Consider the following 14,568-nt stretch of genomic DNA (forward strand, 5'->3'; position numbering starts at 1 on the left):
ATCAAAAAAGTTTGTTTGTTAGTTTTCTAACTCTCTTTTTCAAAGGCAAGAAATCACAGATCATATTTCCACTGGTGTTATGTGGAAATACTGATCTCGATTTGAAAACACGGAGACACAATACCTAACTTCAGGTAACTGAATTGGAAAAGCTGTGGCTGTAGATAGGTTTTCTTAACTAGAGAGTAAGTTACTAACACGAGCAAATTAGAAAAAATTCTTTTTCAGTACTTCTACCCAATATGCTGCTGACCTTGCTTTTTGGTTTCACATAAAAACTTTTTAACATATGTTCTTTAATGGCTGTCTTAAATGTCTCTTGCCTACCAACAGTGAAAACATTATCCCAGAACACTAATGTTCCTGTTTGTTGTTTAGAAATCAGGTGGAGGTTCATTATGTGGAGATGCACGCAAGCTAACATTTGGGCAGCGGATTGTAAATCACCTGCTGGGTTTGAGCCCCCCAAACCATCGACACTCTGTTCCTGTAGAATATCTATTGGGGTCAGCGAAGTGTGATTCTCTTCAGTCTAGCAGATCACATATGAAAGCAGGCAGATCCTGCTCATGGGGACATGTATGTAGTAGTCACAGTGTGTCTAACTGAATGATGGGGTTTGGATCACTGGAAAAAATCCAATCAGCTGCCTTTTGACATGAAACTGATTCTTTTGCATGCAGAAGCCCAAATTTTAAGGTGTGAAATTTACTTTGCCTGTTGTTAAATCATACTAATGTCCAATCTTAGATGAGGGCGTTAATTAAATGTTTATTTTAAATAGGAGATTGTTGATCATCGACGGCAGGGAGCTTCTAGTATCCAAACTGGAGAACAGCGAGGAAGAAAATTTGTGAAACGTTTAGTCGATATTAGAGAACTCAATGAGCAAGCTAAAGTTATTGATGACTTGAAGTAAGTTGGGTTTTGCTTTAACTCGCACAAAGTTTGGGTATAACAAACCGCAGCTGTCTTGTTTCTTTTCTGTTCTTATCACATATCTTGTGGCATTGTGATGGTCAAGTGGAAATTGTTGTCTCTATTTAAAAATAAAAAATTGCCCTTTTGGATTCCGTAAGAAAAAACTATATATGCAAGTATTCTCTCAAATTTCTCAAGTTCTTCCCCAAGTGTCAAATTAGTCTACATTTTTTCTGGTTCTGCATTACAATGTCTGATTATAATCAATTTCCTATTGATTCAAAATCGTAATTTCATCTTGATTTTATTATCATGGTGATTACTTTAACAAAATATATTACTTTGTAACTGTAATAAGCTTAGTCTCATTCACTGGAAGAATAATAATAATATTTAATAGACTATTTTTGCATCTTGTAGGTGATATTTTAAAATTAAATCTCTATGCTGCGCTTGAGAAAACCCTGAAGAAAGAATTATTTCAAATTTCATAAATTTCATCTGAACTTCTGTGAATTTTATTAATAATTTTTTGCAGTCATGGTCTGTTAGGCTTGCTTTTTTTTTTTTTTTTCCTTAGCCTTCCCTAAGACAGACTTACTATAAATCAATCTGTCTGGGATGGGAATACAGAGCTTGGTAATTATGTGTTAAATAATGAAGAGGAGACACGTTTTACTGCTTGTACTTGGAATAAAATTGCTGTCACCATTCAGAGGGCAATTGTATCTGAACTTTGGAGTTTAGGTTAAATGTTTCTTCTAATACGAGTTCAAGAATCAAAATTATATATTGTGCCTGCCTTTTCTCAGTTTGAGTGCTTCAGTAAACTGTGATTCTTTCAAAATAGCAGTTGCTTTACCGAGTTTTTAAAATTATTTAGCGGTGTGTTTTTTCTGCAGGAGGTAATCTGCTACAGAAGGCTGTCATTGGTGTGCCAGGGCTTTGGACTGTTACAGCGGGATGATTTTTCTTCATGCTGCTGGGGATTTGCAGATTTGCTCATTATATTTGTTTTTAATTAAACAGCTGTCATGTGATTTGAAAGTGTATAGGAGGTCCTTAATCTAGTTGTTACAGCTAGGGCTTTTTGAAACAAGAAAGTTGCTGCATAGCCATTCTTACTCTCCACCTTAGATAGCATCATGGTAGCACTGTTGTTTGGGGGTCTCCTTGTACCCTAGTTTGTTCTACATCCTCTCTCTGCTCTGCTAAGTCACTTGGAGACAGAAACCTTGAAATCAAAGAGTCCTCTTAAGGACAAAATATTATGCCTGACAGAAAGTTGTAGCATGTAATAAGGATAAATTTTCTGCAGCTATATTTGGCACTCGTCATAAGTAACTACTGAAAAAAAATGAGAAAAAGGGATAATTCCCAGGGAAAGTAGAACATCATTGCAACACAGATTTTGAAATGCTGAAAATAACATCACCTATTTGTAAGATAACTCAACCACGATTTATCTGCAGAAAATTAGGTGCGAGTGAAGGAACTATAAATCAAGAAATTCAGCGCTATCAGCAGCTCGAGTCGGTGGCCGTGAATGATATCCGCCGAGACGTTCGTAAAAAGCTACGTAGATCCAGTATGAGGGTGAGCAGTATTAAGTAGCTTTAAAAAGATGATAGCACTTGCGTTGCATATCTTTTCTGCATGTTGATTAAAGGAAAGAAAATGTTAGTAATGGAAAAGGAAGGTTAAGAATATCAGATAGTTCGGCAACCCCTTTATCTTTAGGAGGGGGTGGGGAAAGGTTTTTCTCCCTTGTAATAATGGTGATAAGAAAATTGAAATTTCACAGATGCTATAATGTAAGTGGGTTTATTTGCACGCTAACAAGAAATAGTCAGAAAATGTCCTTTACTCCTCGTATCAGATTTTAAAATGATTCCTTAGTGGACTGATGAATGCAGATGCAGAGGCAAGCATGTTAACTGCCTGGGCAAATGATAGATACCTATTGTATTCCACTTGGCATGTGTGCTTTCTATATGTGTGTTCTACATATAAATAAACAGTATATTTGCAGAGTTAGGTGATGTAAAAATAAAAACAAGCTACTAGGTGTAGACGCTAGAAGAAACTGGGCAAAAAACAAGCAGTGTTGCTGGTAATCCACAAATATATGTGGTTTGTTGTTCCAGACCCTGATAACAAACCTGGCAAAACATTATTTTCAGTGTGTCCTAGTGCATGAGCTCTTAAGTATGATGCTTCATTAATAAGAAAAGATCTTTCAAATAGTAATCTGTTTGGAGCTTTTTCTCAGGTTCTCTCATTTTAGCTCATGTTCTTCTGTTACTGTGGTGGTAGCTAGCAAGGATGTCTGTCAAAGTGGTCAGATTATTAGCTTTGGGTATACTTTTCTCCTGGCAACAGGACGTTACCAATTCCAGCAAGTATGAAAAGTGGACATGTTTCCACAGGCAAGATGAAGATGCTGGCAAATGCTGATAAGAGATGTATTTTAGCTATTATGGAACAAAAAAATCGTTTTACTTTACTGGCACACGTGTACAAAATAGTATTTTAGCTTGCCAGAGTTTTTATCTGTGTTCGCAGTTGTTGCATTTAAATATTATTTTTGGTTTAGGCTGCCTCCTTGAAAGACAAATGGGGTCTCAGCTACAAACCCAGCTACAGCCGATCTAAGAGTATTTCAGCATCAGGAAGACCACCTCTGAAGAGAATGGACAGAACAAGGTAAGCTTCTGGGAATTTGAGATCTGTGATAGCAACAACAGCATATGTAACAGAGGATACACTGGACTTCGGCCATAAGAGTCCTTTTACTATAGGCAGTGGCTATATGTGGTGGAACTGGATAGGAGAAGGTCATTTTGGAAGACAGGCATGTTCAAAAAAGCAACTTTTCACCTTTTTTTGAAACAACTTTTTTGACAGACTTAGTAGCATGTCAAATGAGGAGAAGTTTCCACTTCTACAACAACTTGGGGTTTTCTACAGAATCCTGCTTTCAAGACATACTGAAGAAACGTATATAAGGAAAAATGGCATAGTGTAATCATTTTGATTTCTACACTTCATTTGCAATCATCTGCCTTAAGGGCTGTTGTAATGAGAAGAAGAAAGGGAGATTTTTTTTTTGTGAATGATGATTTTTTTAATCTCTTCACCTGTATAATGTGTATTGGTTTTGTTTCATCGTTTAATGGCTGCTGAACAAACTGTAGTTGTATAATGATGCCTCCTAGTAAAGCATTTGCTTTGGTTTTAGAATACATGTGTTTGAGTCTATTGTTCCTGTAGATCCAGCTGAAGCATTCAAAGTTTGGAATTAAAAATGTGCTGCATTATTATGTATTAAATATAAAAGATTTGAAAATTAAAAAGGCGGAGAGGAGTGTTAGAATTCTTTGGACTTTTTTCTATGAGAATAGAAATTCTTAATCAAAATTTGCTTCAAATTTGATTACTTCTGTAGAAGTGAATGGAAATTTATAAATAATCCAGATGTGAAAATATCAGAAAGCAGATATTCTAGCATAAAGACAGCTTTATAACTACTCTAAAGAGAATTTTTCAAGGTGCCCTTGGAAAGGAATCTTTCTTCTGAATTAATTAGCATTCTTGATAATTAAAGCAGAGCAAGTGTCGAAGGCATGAAGGTTCTAGTTCAAGATCTGTCAGATGAAAACCACCTTCATTTTACCTTTTCACAAGGTTATCTGAAGAGAACCAGAAACTGTATGGAAAAGATAATGGGGCTTTTCTGTTGCTCTGTAAGAAACACAAAGGTCTGAAAAACTTAATGAGTACTGTGGTTCTGAAAGAAAAGTAGTATGCATATACTATAAGGCCAAATAATTCATTTCAGTTGCATCAGAGAATACATAATCTGCCAACTTGCTTTATGTCCCATGTAGTAGATCATGAATTTCTATATTCTATAATTTCTGCTCGTTGGCTCAGGATTCAGAAACTTGCATAGAGAAATAAGCAGTGGTTGGCTAGCGGTAGACTACTGGACAAGTACATGTAGCTTCTTTCTCTTTCCTTCTCCCCCTCCTTTTTGCTTTTTGTGTACCTTAAATGCTTCAATTATGATTTTATACTTTCTTCCATAACAAAATCATAAGTACTGACTGTACTTTTTTTATTGCCTTACATTTGTGTAGTTAAATGTTTATATGAACATAAAATCCTGTAGTAAAACTCAACAAGCTGTTGTGTTTTGTTTTTACTTACAGCTCTCGACTAGGAGACAGTGAAGACCTCCCAGATATCCGTGTAGATGCTGCATCTCCCGGGCCAAGAGTAACTTTCAACATACAGGATTCTGTAAGAATTACTTTATATGCCATATAATTATATTTCCTGTGCCATTTGGTCACCAGTTCACAAGATAGGTATACCTAGGCAGACCTGAATTGCTTGTATGGTTTTGTGTGTCTATTTCTGTTAGTGTGTGCCTCAAATTATGGATGTGTTTTTGGAAGATAGATTTGGTTTGATAGAAGACAGATGTGTTTTGGTTTCTTAACACAGAAATTAATTGAATCATTAGAGAAAATATTTGAAAATGGTACTCTCTTGTTTTTTTAGGCTGATGCAGTAGTAATACAATTGGTTTGGAATTTCTATCTTAAGTGTGCAAAAAATCATCTAGTATTTTTTGTGTTTGAATATGTTTAGAGTTTTGGAAATGGGTATTAGTTACTTAGCTGTAGCCCTACAGGTATATCCTTCTGTGTGCTTGAAATGGATTGTTGAATCTTCGGTTTTGCTTGTTGCTACATTTCTCATTTTAAAAATGTTCCTATTATGTTGGTTTTGCATGGCTGAGATTATTGTAATTGTTTTAATTTATATATTTTTTTCACTTCTAATTAAGTTGAATAAAACAGCTTTGGGGATTGCACAACAATCCAGCTGTCCAGGGGAAGGGTATTTTCAGGTATTTCTGAGAAGAAACAAGTATTCTTTGCCAGCAAACTAATTTATCTCACAGGGAGCTGCTTTTCAATGTTTCATCTCTTTTGCACTCCGCTAAACAGAATGTATACCAAATTTGAAAACATTTAAATTTAAATATGTAAGCAGAATGTTATTGATTGTTAATGAACTTTCTAGAGTGTTTCTACACCCTTATGTAGACCTAGAACTTGCTAGTTTCTGTAAAATGAATTATTGGAATTTTGTTTGTATATTTATGAAGCCTGATCAAGGCTGATGTAGAGAGACCTAAGTCTGGCCTTGGAATGTGCTTTAGAAGAGGATTTTAGTGTCTGTGCCTTCGTCTGTTACATTGTGTTCCAAGACTGCAGGCATCAACTCCAGTACAAAATAACTGCTAGGTGGGATGACATTTTCTTACACTCTTATTTTTTGCAATTCCTGTATTTAATGTGGAATAAGATATTCTCAAATAGTAGCGAGTAGGGAATGTGCCAAAACTTCATACCCAGAGAACAAACGGTGGAGTTTAACTGCTTTAAAAAACATGTTTAGGGAAAATAGTAAAGACTTTTTTTTTTCCTTAAAAAAAACCACAAAAAACAACCAAAACAAAAAAAACCCAAAACAAATCCACAAAAGCAAAACCAAACCAAACAAAGAAGAAACCAAACTCAGGATATAGTAATGTACTTTTTCTCCCTTCCAATTCACCTCATGCTTCCAGGAAATAAATTCCTATTTCTGAGAGAGAGGTGGAAATGAAACGTAGAAATGTGCTTTGCACATTTAAATACATTCACATTTAAAAGCTATCCTACCTGTTGTTGTTGTTGTTGTATATTAACCCAATTAGCTTAAGTTTTGTTGCCATAGCAAAATACTACCAAACGCTTAGAGGTATTGAATGTTGAATATTAAAAAAAGAAAAAAATCTTACTGACATTATAATGCTAGTTCCTCAGCAGAGCTCTAATTTGAATTTGCAGACAACTGTGTAGCTCTATAGTAACACTGTGTAGGTAGTGCTGGTGTTAAACTAACACTTCTAGATAGTTTTCACAGGCGTTTTAAGAAGTTAATGTTCAAAAATTGCTTGTGTGGTGATTGTGGCATGCTTTATGTGAGAAACAGGAGGCCTATTTTGGAAATTTGGCCTGAAGTTTGTTTCGTGTTAAAGCATGTGTGCCCAAGAGCGCAGCCCAGAACTGCAAACCGGTGCCGTACATTCTGTGTTAGCATTCTGCATGTACGCCTCACTAACGTTCCTGGGTGCTTCACCCCTCGACAAAGTTCATGATGATTTTTGCTGCCTTTTGTTCTTTTCTTTCAAAATATTTCTTATATTTAAATCAAATGTTTCCATTCCTTCCGATCATGTGAATTGGTCAGAGCATGATACGTATTTAGCTAACAGATTGAGCTCAATCACTAGCCAATGGCAAACGCCTCCCCACCAAGCTTTCATTTCTTTCTTTTTCATAATCTGCCTTGCAATTTCTACACCTGCTGTATCTGTATTATGAGGGACTTGGGAATCAGAGTTTCTCATAGCACTCTTGCTTTTTTATTTCCAGAGCTATCTAATGCATTCTCGATGGAAATGATATCTGTGGAAATTTAATATCTTTTTGTCTTTTTATAATCAGTTTCCAGAGGAGACAGAAATGGACCTTTTGTCTGTAACTATTGATGGTCCCTCCCATTACTCATCTACTAGTGAAGGCTCATGCTCAGTATTTGGTTCACCCAAAACTCCAGTAGTCTTCTCACCCGGCATTCCCTTCCAGCCTGAAGAAGGACGCCGGGATGACAGCTTATCATCAAGCAGTGAGGACTCTGAGAAGGAGGATGACCATGAAAGAGAGAGGACGTATTTTTATAGGAAACCACCGTAAGTAACGGTCCTAAGGAAGAACACAGAAATTAAGAAAATACACTTGAAATATTGACTTGAAAGCTACAAAATCTGTTACTGATGAAGGCAGAGGTGACTGTGAGGGAAGGAGGAATTCTGATCCGAAAAGGAGGCAACTGTTAGAAATTTCAGGGCTTGGAACAGAACAAAAGAACTTGGAAAGTGAGGTTTTTGAGGCATGGGGCAGGTTTTAGTGGACCAGATGACAGATTTGTCAAATACAGCATAACTTTTAGTTTTATCCAGTGATTATACCTCTACAAAGCATGTGTAATAATGTAAACATTTACAAATATGAAAATTATTGTATATATCTTTTCGTTCTTTTTCTTGATTGACAATTTAAGAAAGGGTAAGTTCTTTATAGTACCCTGTACTAAGAAAGGATACTTAGTAATGTGTTAATGGAAGATGGATCACTGTATTGCTGTGTATCAGATCAGGCCTTTTCCAGAAAAGTTCTTAAAAGATTAGATACTGAGTGTGGACATAGTCTAAGAATGCCTCCTACTGTCTGTTCAGGTAAATGTCATGCTAATATCTAATCCACAATTGTGCCTGCGCAGGAGTACCTCTCGCAAGAAAGCAACAGGCTTCGCTGCTGTCCACCAGCTGTTCACTGAGCGCTGGCCAACAACACCTACCAACAGAAGTATGACTGGCACAACCACGGAGAGAAATATTGACTTTGAACTTGATATCAGGGTTGAAATTGATTGTGGAAAATGTGTACTGCACCCTACAATGCTTCAGCAAGAACATGATGACATTAGTTTACGAAGGTAAGAAACGTGTTCCATAGTCACCTTATGAAGAACAGGGTATGAGTATTTTATTCTGCTTTAGCTGTTAAGTCTGTCTGATATTTCCATCACTTAAGTTATGACCATATGTGCAATATGTAATGACTCTTAAGCACTGACCTGTTTGAAAAGCATAGAAAATGTATGCATTAGTTACCATCACTTTATTCATAGTAATTATCACTCCTTTATAGCATCACCCTAAGTTGCAATTGTTATGGCCGGGTATGGCATGGGCAATTGCATTTGTTGACCAAGAATCAGCATATGCCTCTCTCCTGTTTTTATTTTTTAAATCATGCTTTATCTTTCATAAACAAAACGTTAGGCTTTCAAAGCACTTGGATTTTTTTTTTGTCAGCTTCCAAAGAAGTAAGTTTACAACTTAGTAAATCCACATAACGGTTTGACTAATAGTGGGGCTGCTAGTGTATTTTCTCATGATCTCTGAGGGCTCCCATTATTTTCTGAGTGTATTATGTATCTTTCTTAATGAAATGCATTTTTTTTAATTATCTGAGGCAAAATGAGTGCTTTACATCTGATCTTAATGAGGTTTTATCTCATTCTCAGTCTTTAAATTCTCCTTTTTTCACATGTATGTGATTGGGGATATAATGGCAGCTTTACATTACTTTTTTAAAATGCAATATGTTACTAATGTGGTGAATTTTAAGAAACTTATTTGTCAACAAAAATAATTTTTTAGTAGTATAGTGTAAGGAAATGAGATTTACTTGTTTTAACTCTAATTGTTAGAAACAGGAACGAATGAGAAATACTTTTTCTTACTGAGAGGTATACATAAGAGATCTGTAATGAGAAAGCAATTTGGTTTCTGTCTTTCCAAGACGCTTTTTTCTAAGAACTGATACAGAAGGAAAAAGAATCTCTTAAAAATTTATATGAAGACAGGCTTTACAGCAGAGAAGGAAAATTGATAAGTGTTTTCTGCATATCAAAGAGTTTTCACAGATCATGTTGGGTAATGTAGATGAACTCGACTGTAAGAGTACAGAGCACTGGAAGGTGTTTCTCTAATGACATAACAATAATTTTGTAGATTTTATTACCTGAAATAATCTCATAATGAAAATGGCGAAACCAGAGTGGGCAGACAGAAAGAGAGTAGAGATTACAGAAAGTAAACAGTAAAGCAGATTGAAATGCTTCCTTATATAGTTGATGCTATGAATTTGTTTTAGACAGGCTTTTTAATACTAGAAAATATACTCTTATTAGTAAGAGTATTAAGCTTGCTTTAATAACATGCAGTGTATTTATTTTAGGAGCTATGATCGGAGTTCCAGAAGTTTGGATCAAGAGTCTCCTTCAAAAAAGAAGAAATTTCAAACTAATTATGCGTCTACTACTCACTTACTTGCTGGCAAGAAAGTGCCATCATCTCTACAGACAAAATCTAGTGATGTGGAAACAACAGTGTTTTATATTCCTGGGGTGGATGTAAAGGTAAAAGGAGGGTATAACTCAGCAGGGAAGCACTTGCTCTTTCTCTCTGCTCAAGTAGGGTTGCAAAGCAAATACATTGTTACACTATGTGCAAGTTCATATATACAGAGCGCCTTGGCAAAATCTCTTTTCAGTTGTGTAGATACTGCTAAAATAAGAATAACGATTTCTGTAATACTGCACTGAAAACTGATAGATGCTTTTACCCTCATTTTCTTGGGTGGGGAAACAGAAAATCTTCTATATACCATCAGAAATAGAACTATGTCAAATGACGCTCCATAACAAACAGTGTATGTGATATTACATAATTTTATGCCCTTTTTAAATAAAGGAAGATCCATTCACAGTTGGTTAATTCATGGGAAGGGCAGCTTAGTAGTTGGCCCAACTAAAAAGCTCTCTTACTATGTCTTCTGTGTTGCTTACTATAGCAGTCAGAGTCTTGGTATAGAAACTATTTTTTTAAGGCAATGTTCTCTCAAACACCGTCTAACTGTACACTCCCTTGTTTTTTAATCATTGTTTCTATATCCTAGTAAGAAAGGGTCACAACAGAAATGTTCTTGTATTTGTGATTTGAAATCCTATCGAGTAAGAACAGGAAAAATAGGTCACTGCTGCATGGAAACTTCATTCAATTCAGTTGAGGCAATGCCATAAATCAAATGCTCTTCACCTGAGACAGCCTGGCTTTTTTAGTCTTTCGATGTGGAGGGGCTATGTGTGTCCATTTTATAGTATTCCAGGCGATCTTCAGGGATAACAGTTATGCCTCAGGTCCTGCCCGTTGCTTTTAGTCAAATTTAGGAATAACTAAACATTCTCTACAGCTTTTGTTATGTTCTATATTTTCACTGATAGTGTATTATGCACACAGAGGAGGTGTGAACTCTTGGAATATTTTATTATTTTTATTTTTTAGGCAACTTTCTGTATGCCGGTGTTTAGCAGTGGAATAGTTCCACCATGCACTAAGACAGAAAGCAAGCTATGCGGACAGGAACAAATAGTTGGTGGCACAGCATGTGTATGATGTAACAAAGCGAGGAGCAAGCTTTAGGCATTGTTCCTAAATAGTTCATTTCCTCTGTTTCTCTGTGTTTCCTTGATATTTTTTTTAATAGTTTATTAATTAATCTATTTTTTTGTACAAAGATTTCAGATCTTTGTGTGCACCAGCTATATCTGTAGAACATGAATTGGAATGTAACATATCTTACAATGGTATTTTTGTAAATAATGAAAAAATAAATATTTTTGAAGGGAAGGAGTGACACCAAACTGCAATATGGAAATTGACCTACTTGTATGAAGTAAATTGATCTTTCTTTGCTTTCCAGTTGCACTACAACTCTAAGACTTTAAAGACTGAATCACCAAATACTTCTCGAGGATCCTCTTTGCCAAGAACCCTTTCCAAAGAGTCCAAGCTGTATGGTATGAAAGATACTGCCACATCTCCTCCTTTATCTAGCACTATCCACAGCAAGACTAACACCTTACTTCCTCCCCAACCCCCACCCATCCCATCAGGTACTTAGAGACAATAACCTTCTAAAACTATCATGGATATATATCTTTCCTTCATGTAATCTACTAGCTTTAGATCTGTCTGCACATTACCTGAAGCACTGTTTTTATCAAGTCTTAATTTTGGCTGCAGAAACCTGATCCCAGAAGCATGAATGCAGTTCATAAAGCTGCATTTTTAGAAATCTCTTGCCAAACCAGTTTCAGTAATATTTCTGTCATAAGTCACCATATGCCAGTGATGGGCTGCCTTCTCCTGTTTTCATTTAACAAAATAATGCTTATTACTGGAAAGCATTAAGTATCTGTACAAAAAGTGAATGCTGACTGCTTTATTCTTCATAATCCAAGGAAAAAAAATTCAGATGAATCCTTGCTTCCATACATTACACTATTCAAAGAATACTTGCAGCTTTTAAGTGCCTTCTGCTGCACAAGTAATGTGTAAATTATTGCTTTCTGGAACTGGGTTATTTCTTGTAGTACTGAAGCAGCTGTTTAGATGTATTTGTATTAATCAAAATACCAGACAAGTGTCCTCAACTGTTGCAGGCCCTTAAATAACCATGATTTGGAGTAACATGAGTTCTAGTACTTAAAGTTTTGTTTTATTGCCAGTGATTCCTGTTTTCAAGCAGGAGTCCGTTGTTACATCATGTCAGATCTAGAGGTATGCAGATTGCACCTCCACACCTCCAACTTCTGAGACATTCACTCTTCTCTTCCTTGGCATTTGAATATCAGTTTAAAAACAAAGCCAAAATTTTGTCAAAATTTGATGAGCAGGCAAAATTAATAACTGAAAAAAGTTGTGTGGATGGGTTGTTTGTTTTTGTTGGGGTTTTTTGGTGTGTTTTTTTTTTTTTTAATAAAAGCAGCAGAGATGCTGGAAGAGAACAGTGAAATGGGGACACCTTCCTCAATTATCTGTGCTGTTGAGCCATTAGCTCTTACTCCTTTAAGTGTCCATCCTCTTTATGATTACTGAATGTTGTATAATCTTGTTTTATACTGCTTTTTTTCAATTTTGTTATGTATTGTCCTATCCTCTTTCCAATCATTGCCTTTTAATTTTTACCATGTCACGTACAGTTACTGAGTCTTGTTGGTTTTATGTCTAAGTTCTACATTTGGTGGGGGCTTACGGAAATTGCACTTGTATGATGATATAAATGTCTCCCAAAACTAGGGATTGCAATTACTGTATTTCTTTATGCCTTGTATTTTTATAAATATTTATTAGTTCTGAATTGTTTTGAAACACTTTCATTGTTATCTATATTACTTTTTTTATAATACTTTTTCTCTGGAATGGAAACCACCTTGTCTTATTGTCTTCGGTCTCCAGTAAGAGCAAGATAGGACAGTCTAGTCAGAGGCACTAGACAGAATAGTTTGCACAGAATGAAAATTCAGTGCTTGGTTTTTTTTAGCAAATAAAAGGATTTTTAAGCTCTGTTTTAGTTTTTAGTTAATGTTTATATTTTTATTGGAGAACTTAAAATCAATATCTTCATTTATCTCCATTCTAATAGCTGTATTTCATAGAGAAAGTAATTGAGCTGGTACTAATACCTTCTGTGCATATTTATATTTTGGTGAGCATAGATCCACGTGCCAGCCTCTTCCACAGATTTAGAAGAAAAGTCTTTTTATTAGTTTATACTCTGGCTAGCTCCGAGCTTTTAAAAATGCTCATTTAGAATCTTTAGTTATTCTTTGCATTAATATAGTAGGACTTGTCATTTACAGTTTTACTTTTTTGATGTATTTTCTCAGTTTAAACTGACATTCTTCCCAGGCTCATGTATTTGTTTTTTCGTAATTCCACTTTCATTTCCAGTCAGCTGTGGTTACTTTGCATTGTGTATTTGGAGAAGAATTGTGTGTGTCCAACTTCAGTGCTATTTTTTAAAAAGCAAAGTGGTGACAATGATGTAAGAGTGCTTCGTCAAGAACATGCGCAATGGAATTACAATCAAGCGTGACAGACTAATAGTTGGTTTTGCACAGTTTCTTGGTGAAAACTTATGGCTTAATTTTTTCTAACTGATCTGATTTATGCCTTTTCAGATGATGATAGAGAGAATTAGAGGAAACCACTGTTAGTTATGAATTACCTTCTAATGTTTATCAGTTACTGTTGAGTGGTATTACATGAGACAAATTTATCTTCTAAATGTTGCAGCCAAAGGGAAAGGAAGTGGTGGAGTGAAAACCGCTAAACTGTATGCATGGGTTGCGCTCCAGTCGTTGCCAGAGGAAATGGTGATTAGCCCATGCTTACTGGACTTTCTAGAGAAAGCTCTTGAAACCATTCCAATTACACCCATTGAAAGAAATTACACAGGTAAGCTGCGTATTTGTATTCTAGTACTCTAGCCTTTTTCTTTCTTGTCTTCTGGTGGCATTGAGCTGCTCTTCCCTTTAAATTCCACATTCTAATGAGTTCTTGTACTTGTTAAAAGCTGTTAGTTCACAGGATGAAGATATGGGACAATTCGATATACAAGATCCCTTAGAAGAATCCACAACATCGTTAGTATCGTCCTCGACATCAGCATATTCATCCTTCCCTGTAGACGTGGTGGTTTATGTACGAGTTCAGGTGAGGTTTTAACTCAACATTCAGCATAGTAAGTAACTTCAGTCACAGTCTTTGAGACAATCCATGCTTCTAAGTTTGCATTTTAAAAAATAAAAAATGAACAATATTTTCAAGTGTCCTTTCTGAGATATTAATGCCTAGTGTGATGATAAAATAGGACTTATTTCTGCAGTTCTGACATATTTTGGTCCCATGGAGACCAAAGAAATGAGCTATTTTGAGAAGTCACAAAAGCTCTCAGGTTTTTTAATCATTACTTCTTAGTAGTCTCTTTTGGAGGTTTTTTTTTTTAAATTGTCTTTCATAACTGGTATTTCTATCCATTGTTTATAGGTACCATTACAAAACAAAAATAATAATTAAAGATTTTCTCAGTTTATATGGAAAATGTAGGA

General features: G+C 35.6%; 1 protein-coding gene across 17 annotated transcripts in view; it reads left to right on the forward strand.

Annotated features, from left to right (window-relative positions):
* BLTP1 (bridge-like lipid transfer protein family member 1) overlaps positions 1–14,568 on the forward strand; it is a 127,618-nt gene that overhangs the window by 96,355 nt on the left and 16,695 nt on the right. For 11 of the 17 annotated variants that reach the window (XM_052814610.1, XM_052814620.1, XM_052814716.1 and 8 more), the window contains 12 exons: positions 379–579; positions 785–915; positions 2,394–2,517; positions 3,518–3,627; positions 5,136–5,226; positions 5,780–5,842; positions 7,491–7,735; positions 8,326–8,541; positions 9,852–10,032; positions 11,376–11,568; positions 13,754–13,915; positions 14,034–14,173. In XM_052814610.1, coding sequence (XP_052670570.1) covers positions 379–579; positions 785–915; positions 2,394–2,517; positions 3,518–3,627; positions 5,136–5,226; positions 5,780–5,842; positions 7,491–7,735; positions 8,326–8,541; positions 9,852–10,032; positions 11,376–11,568; positions 13,754–13,915; positions 14,034–14,173 — 1,857 coding nt within the window. The remainder of the gene's footprint in view (positions 1–378; positions 580–784; positions 916–2,393; positions 2,518–3,517; positions 3,628–5,135; positions 5,227–5,779; positions 5,843–7,490; positions 7,736–8,325; positions 8,542–9,851; positions 10,033–11,375; positions 11,569–13,753; positions 13,916–14,033; positions 14,174–14,568) is intronic. The other 6 variants (XM_052814677.1, XM_052814696.1, XM_052814669.1 and 3 more) reach the window with 5 other exon arrangements.

This window comes from Harpia harpyja, chromosome 2, assembly GCF_026419915.1.
Source record: "Harpia harpyja isolate bHarHar1 chromosome 2, bHarHar1 primary haplotype, whole genome shotgun sequence".
Classification (NCBI taxonomy): Eukaryota; Metazoa; Chordata; class Aves; order Accipitriformes; family Accipitridae; genus Harpia; species Harpia harpyja.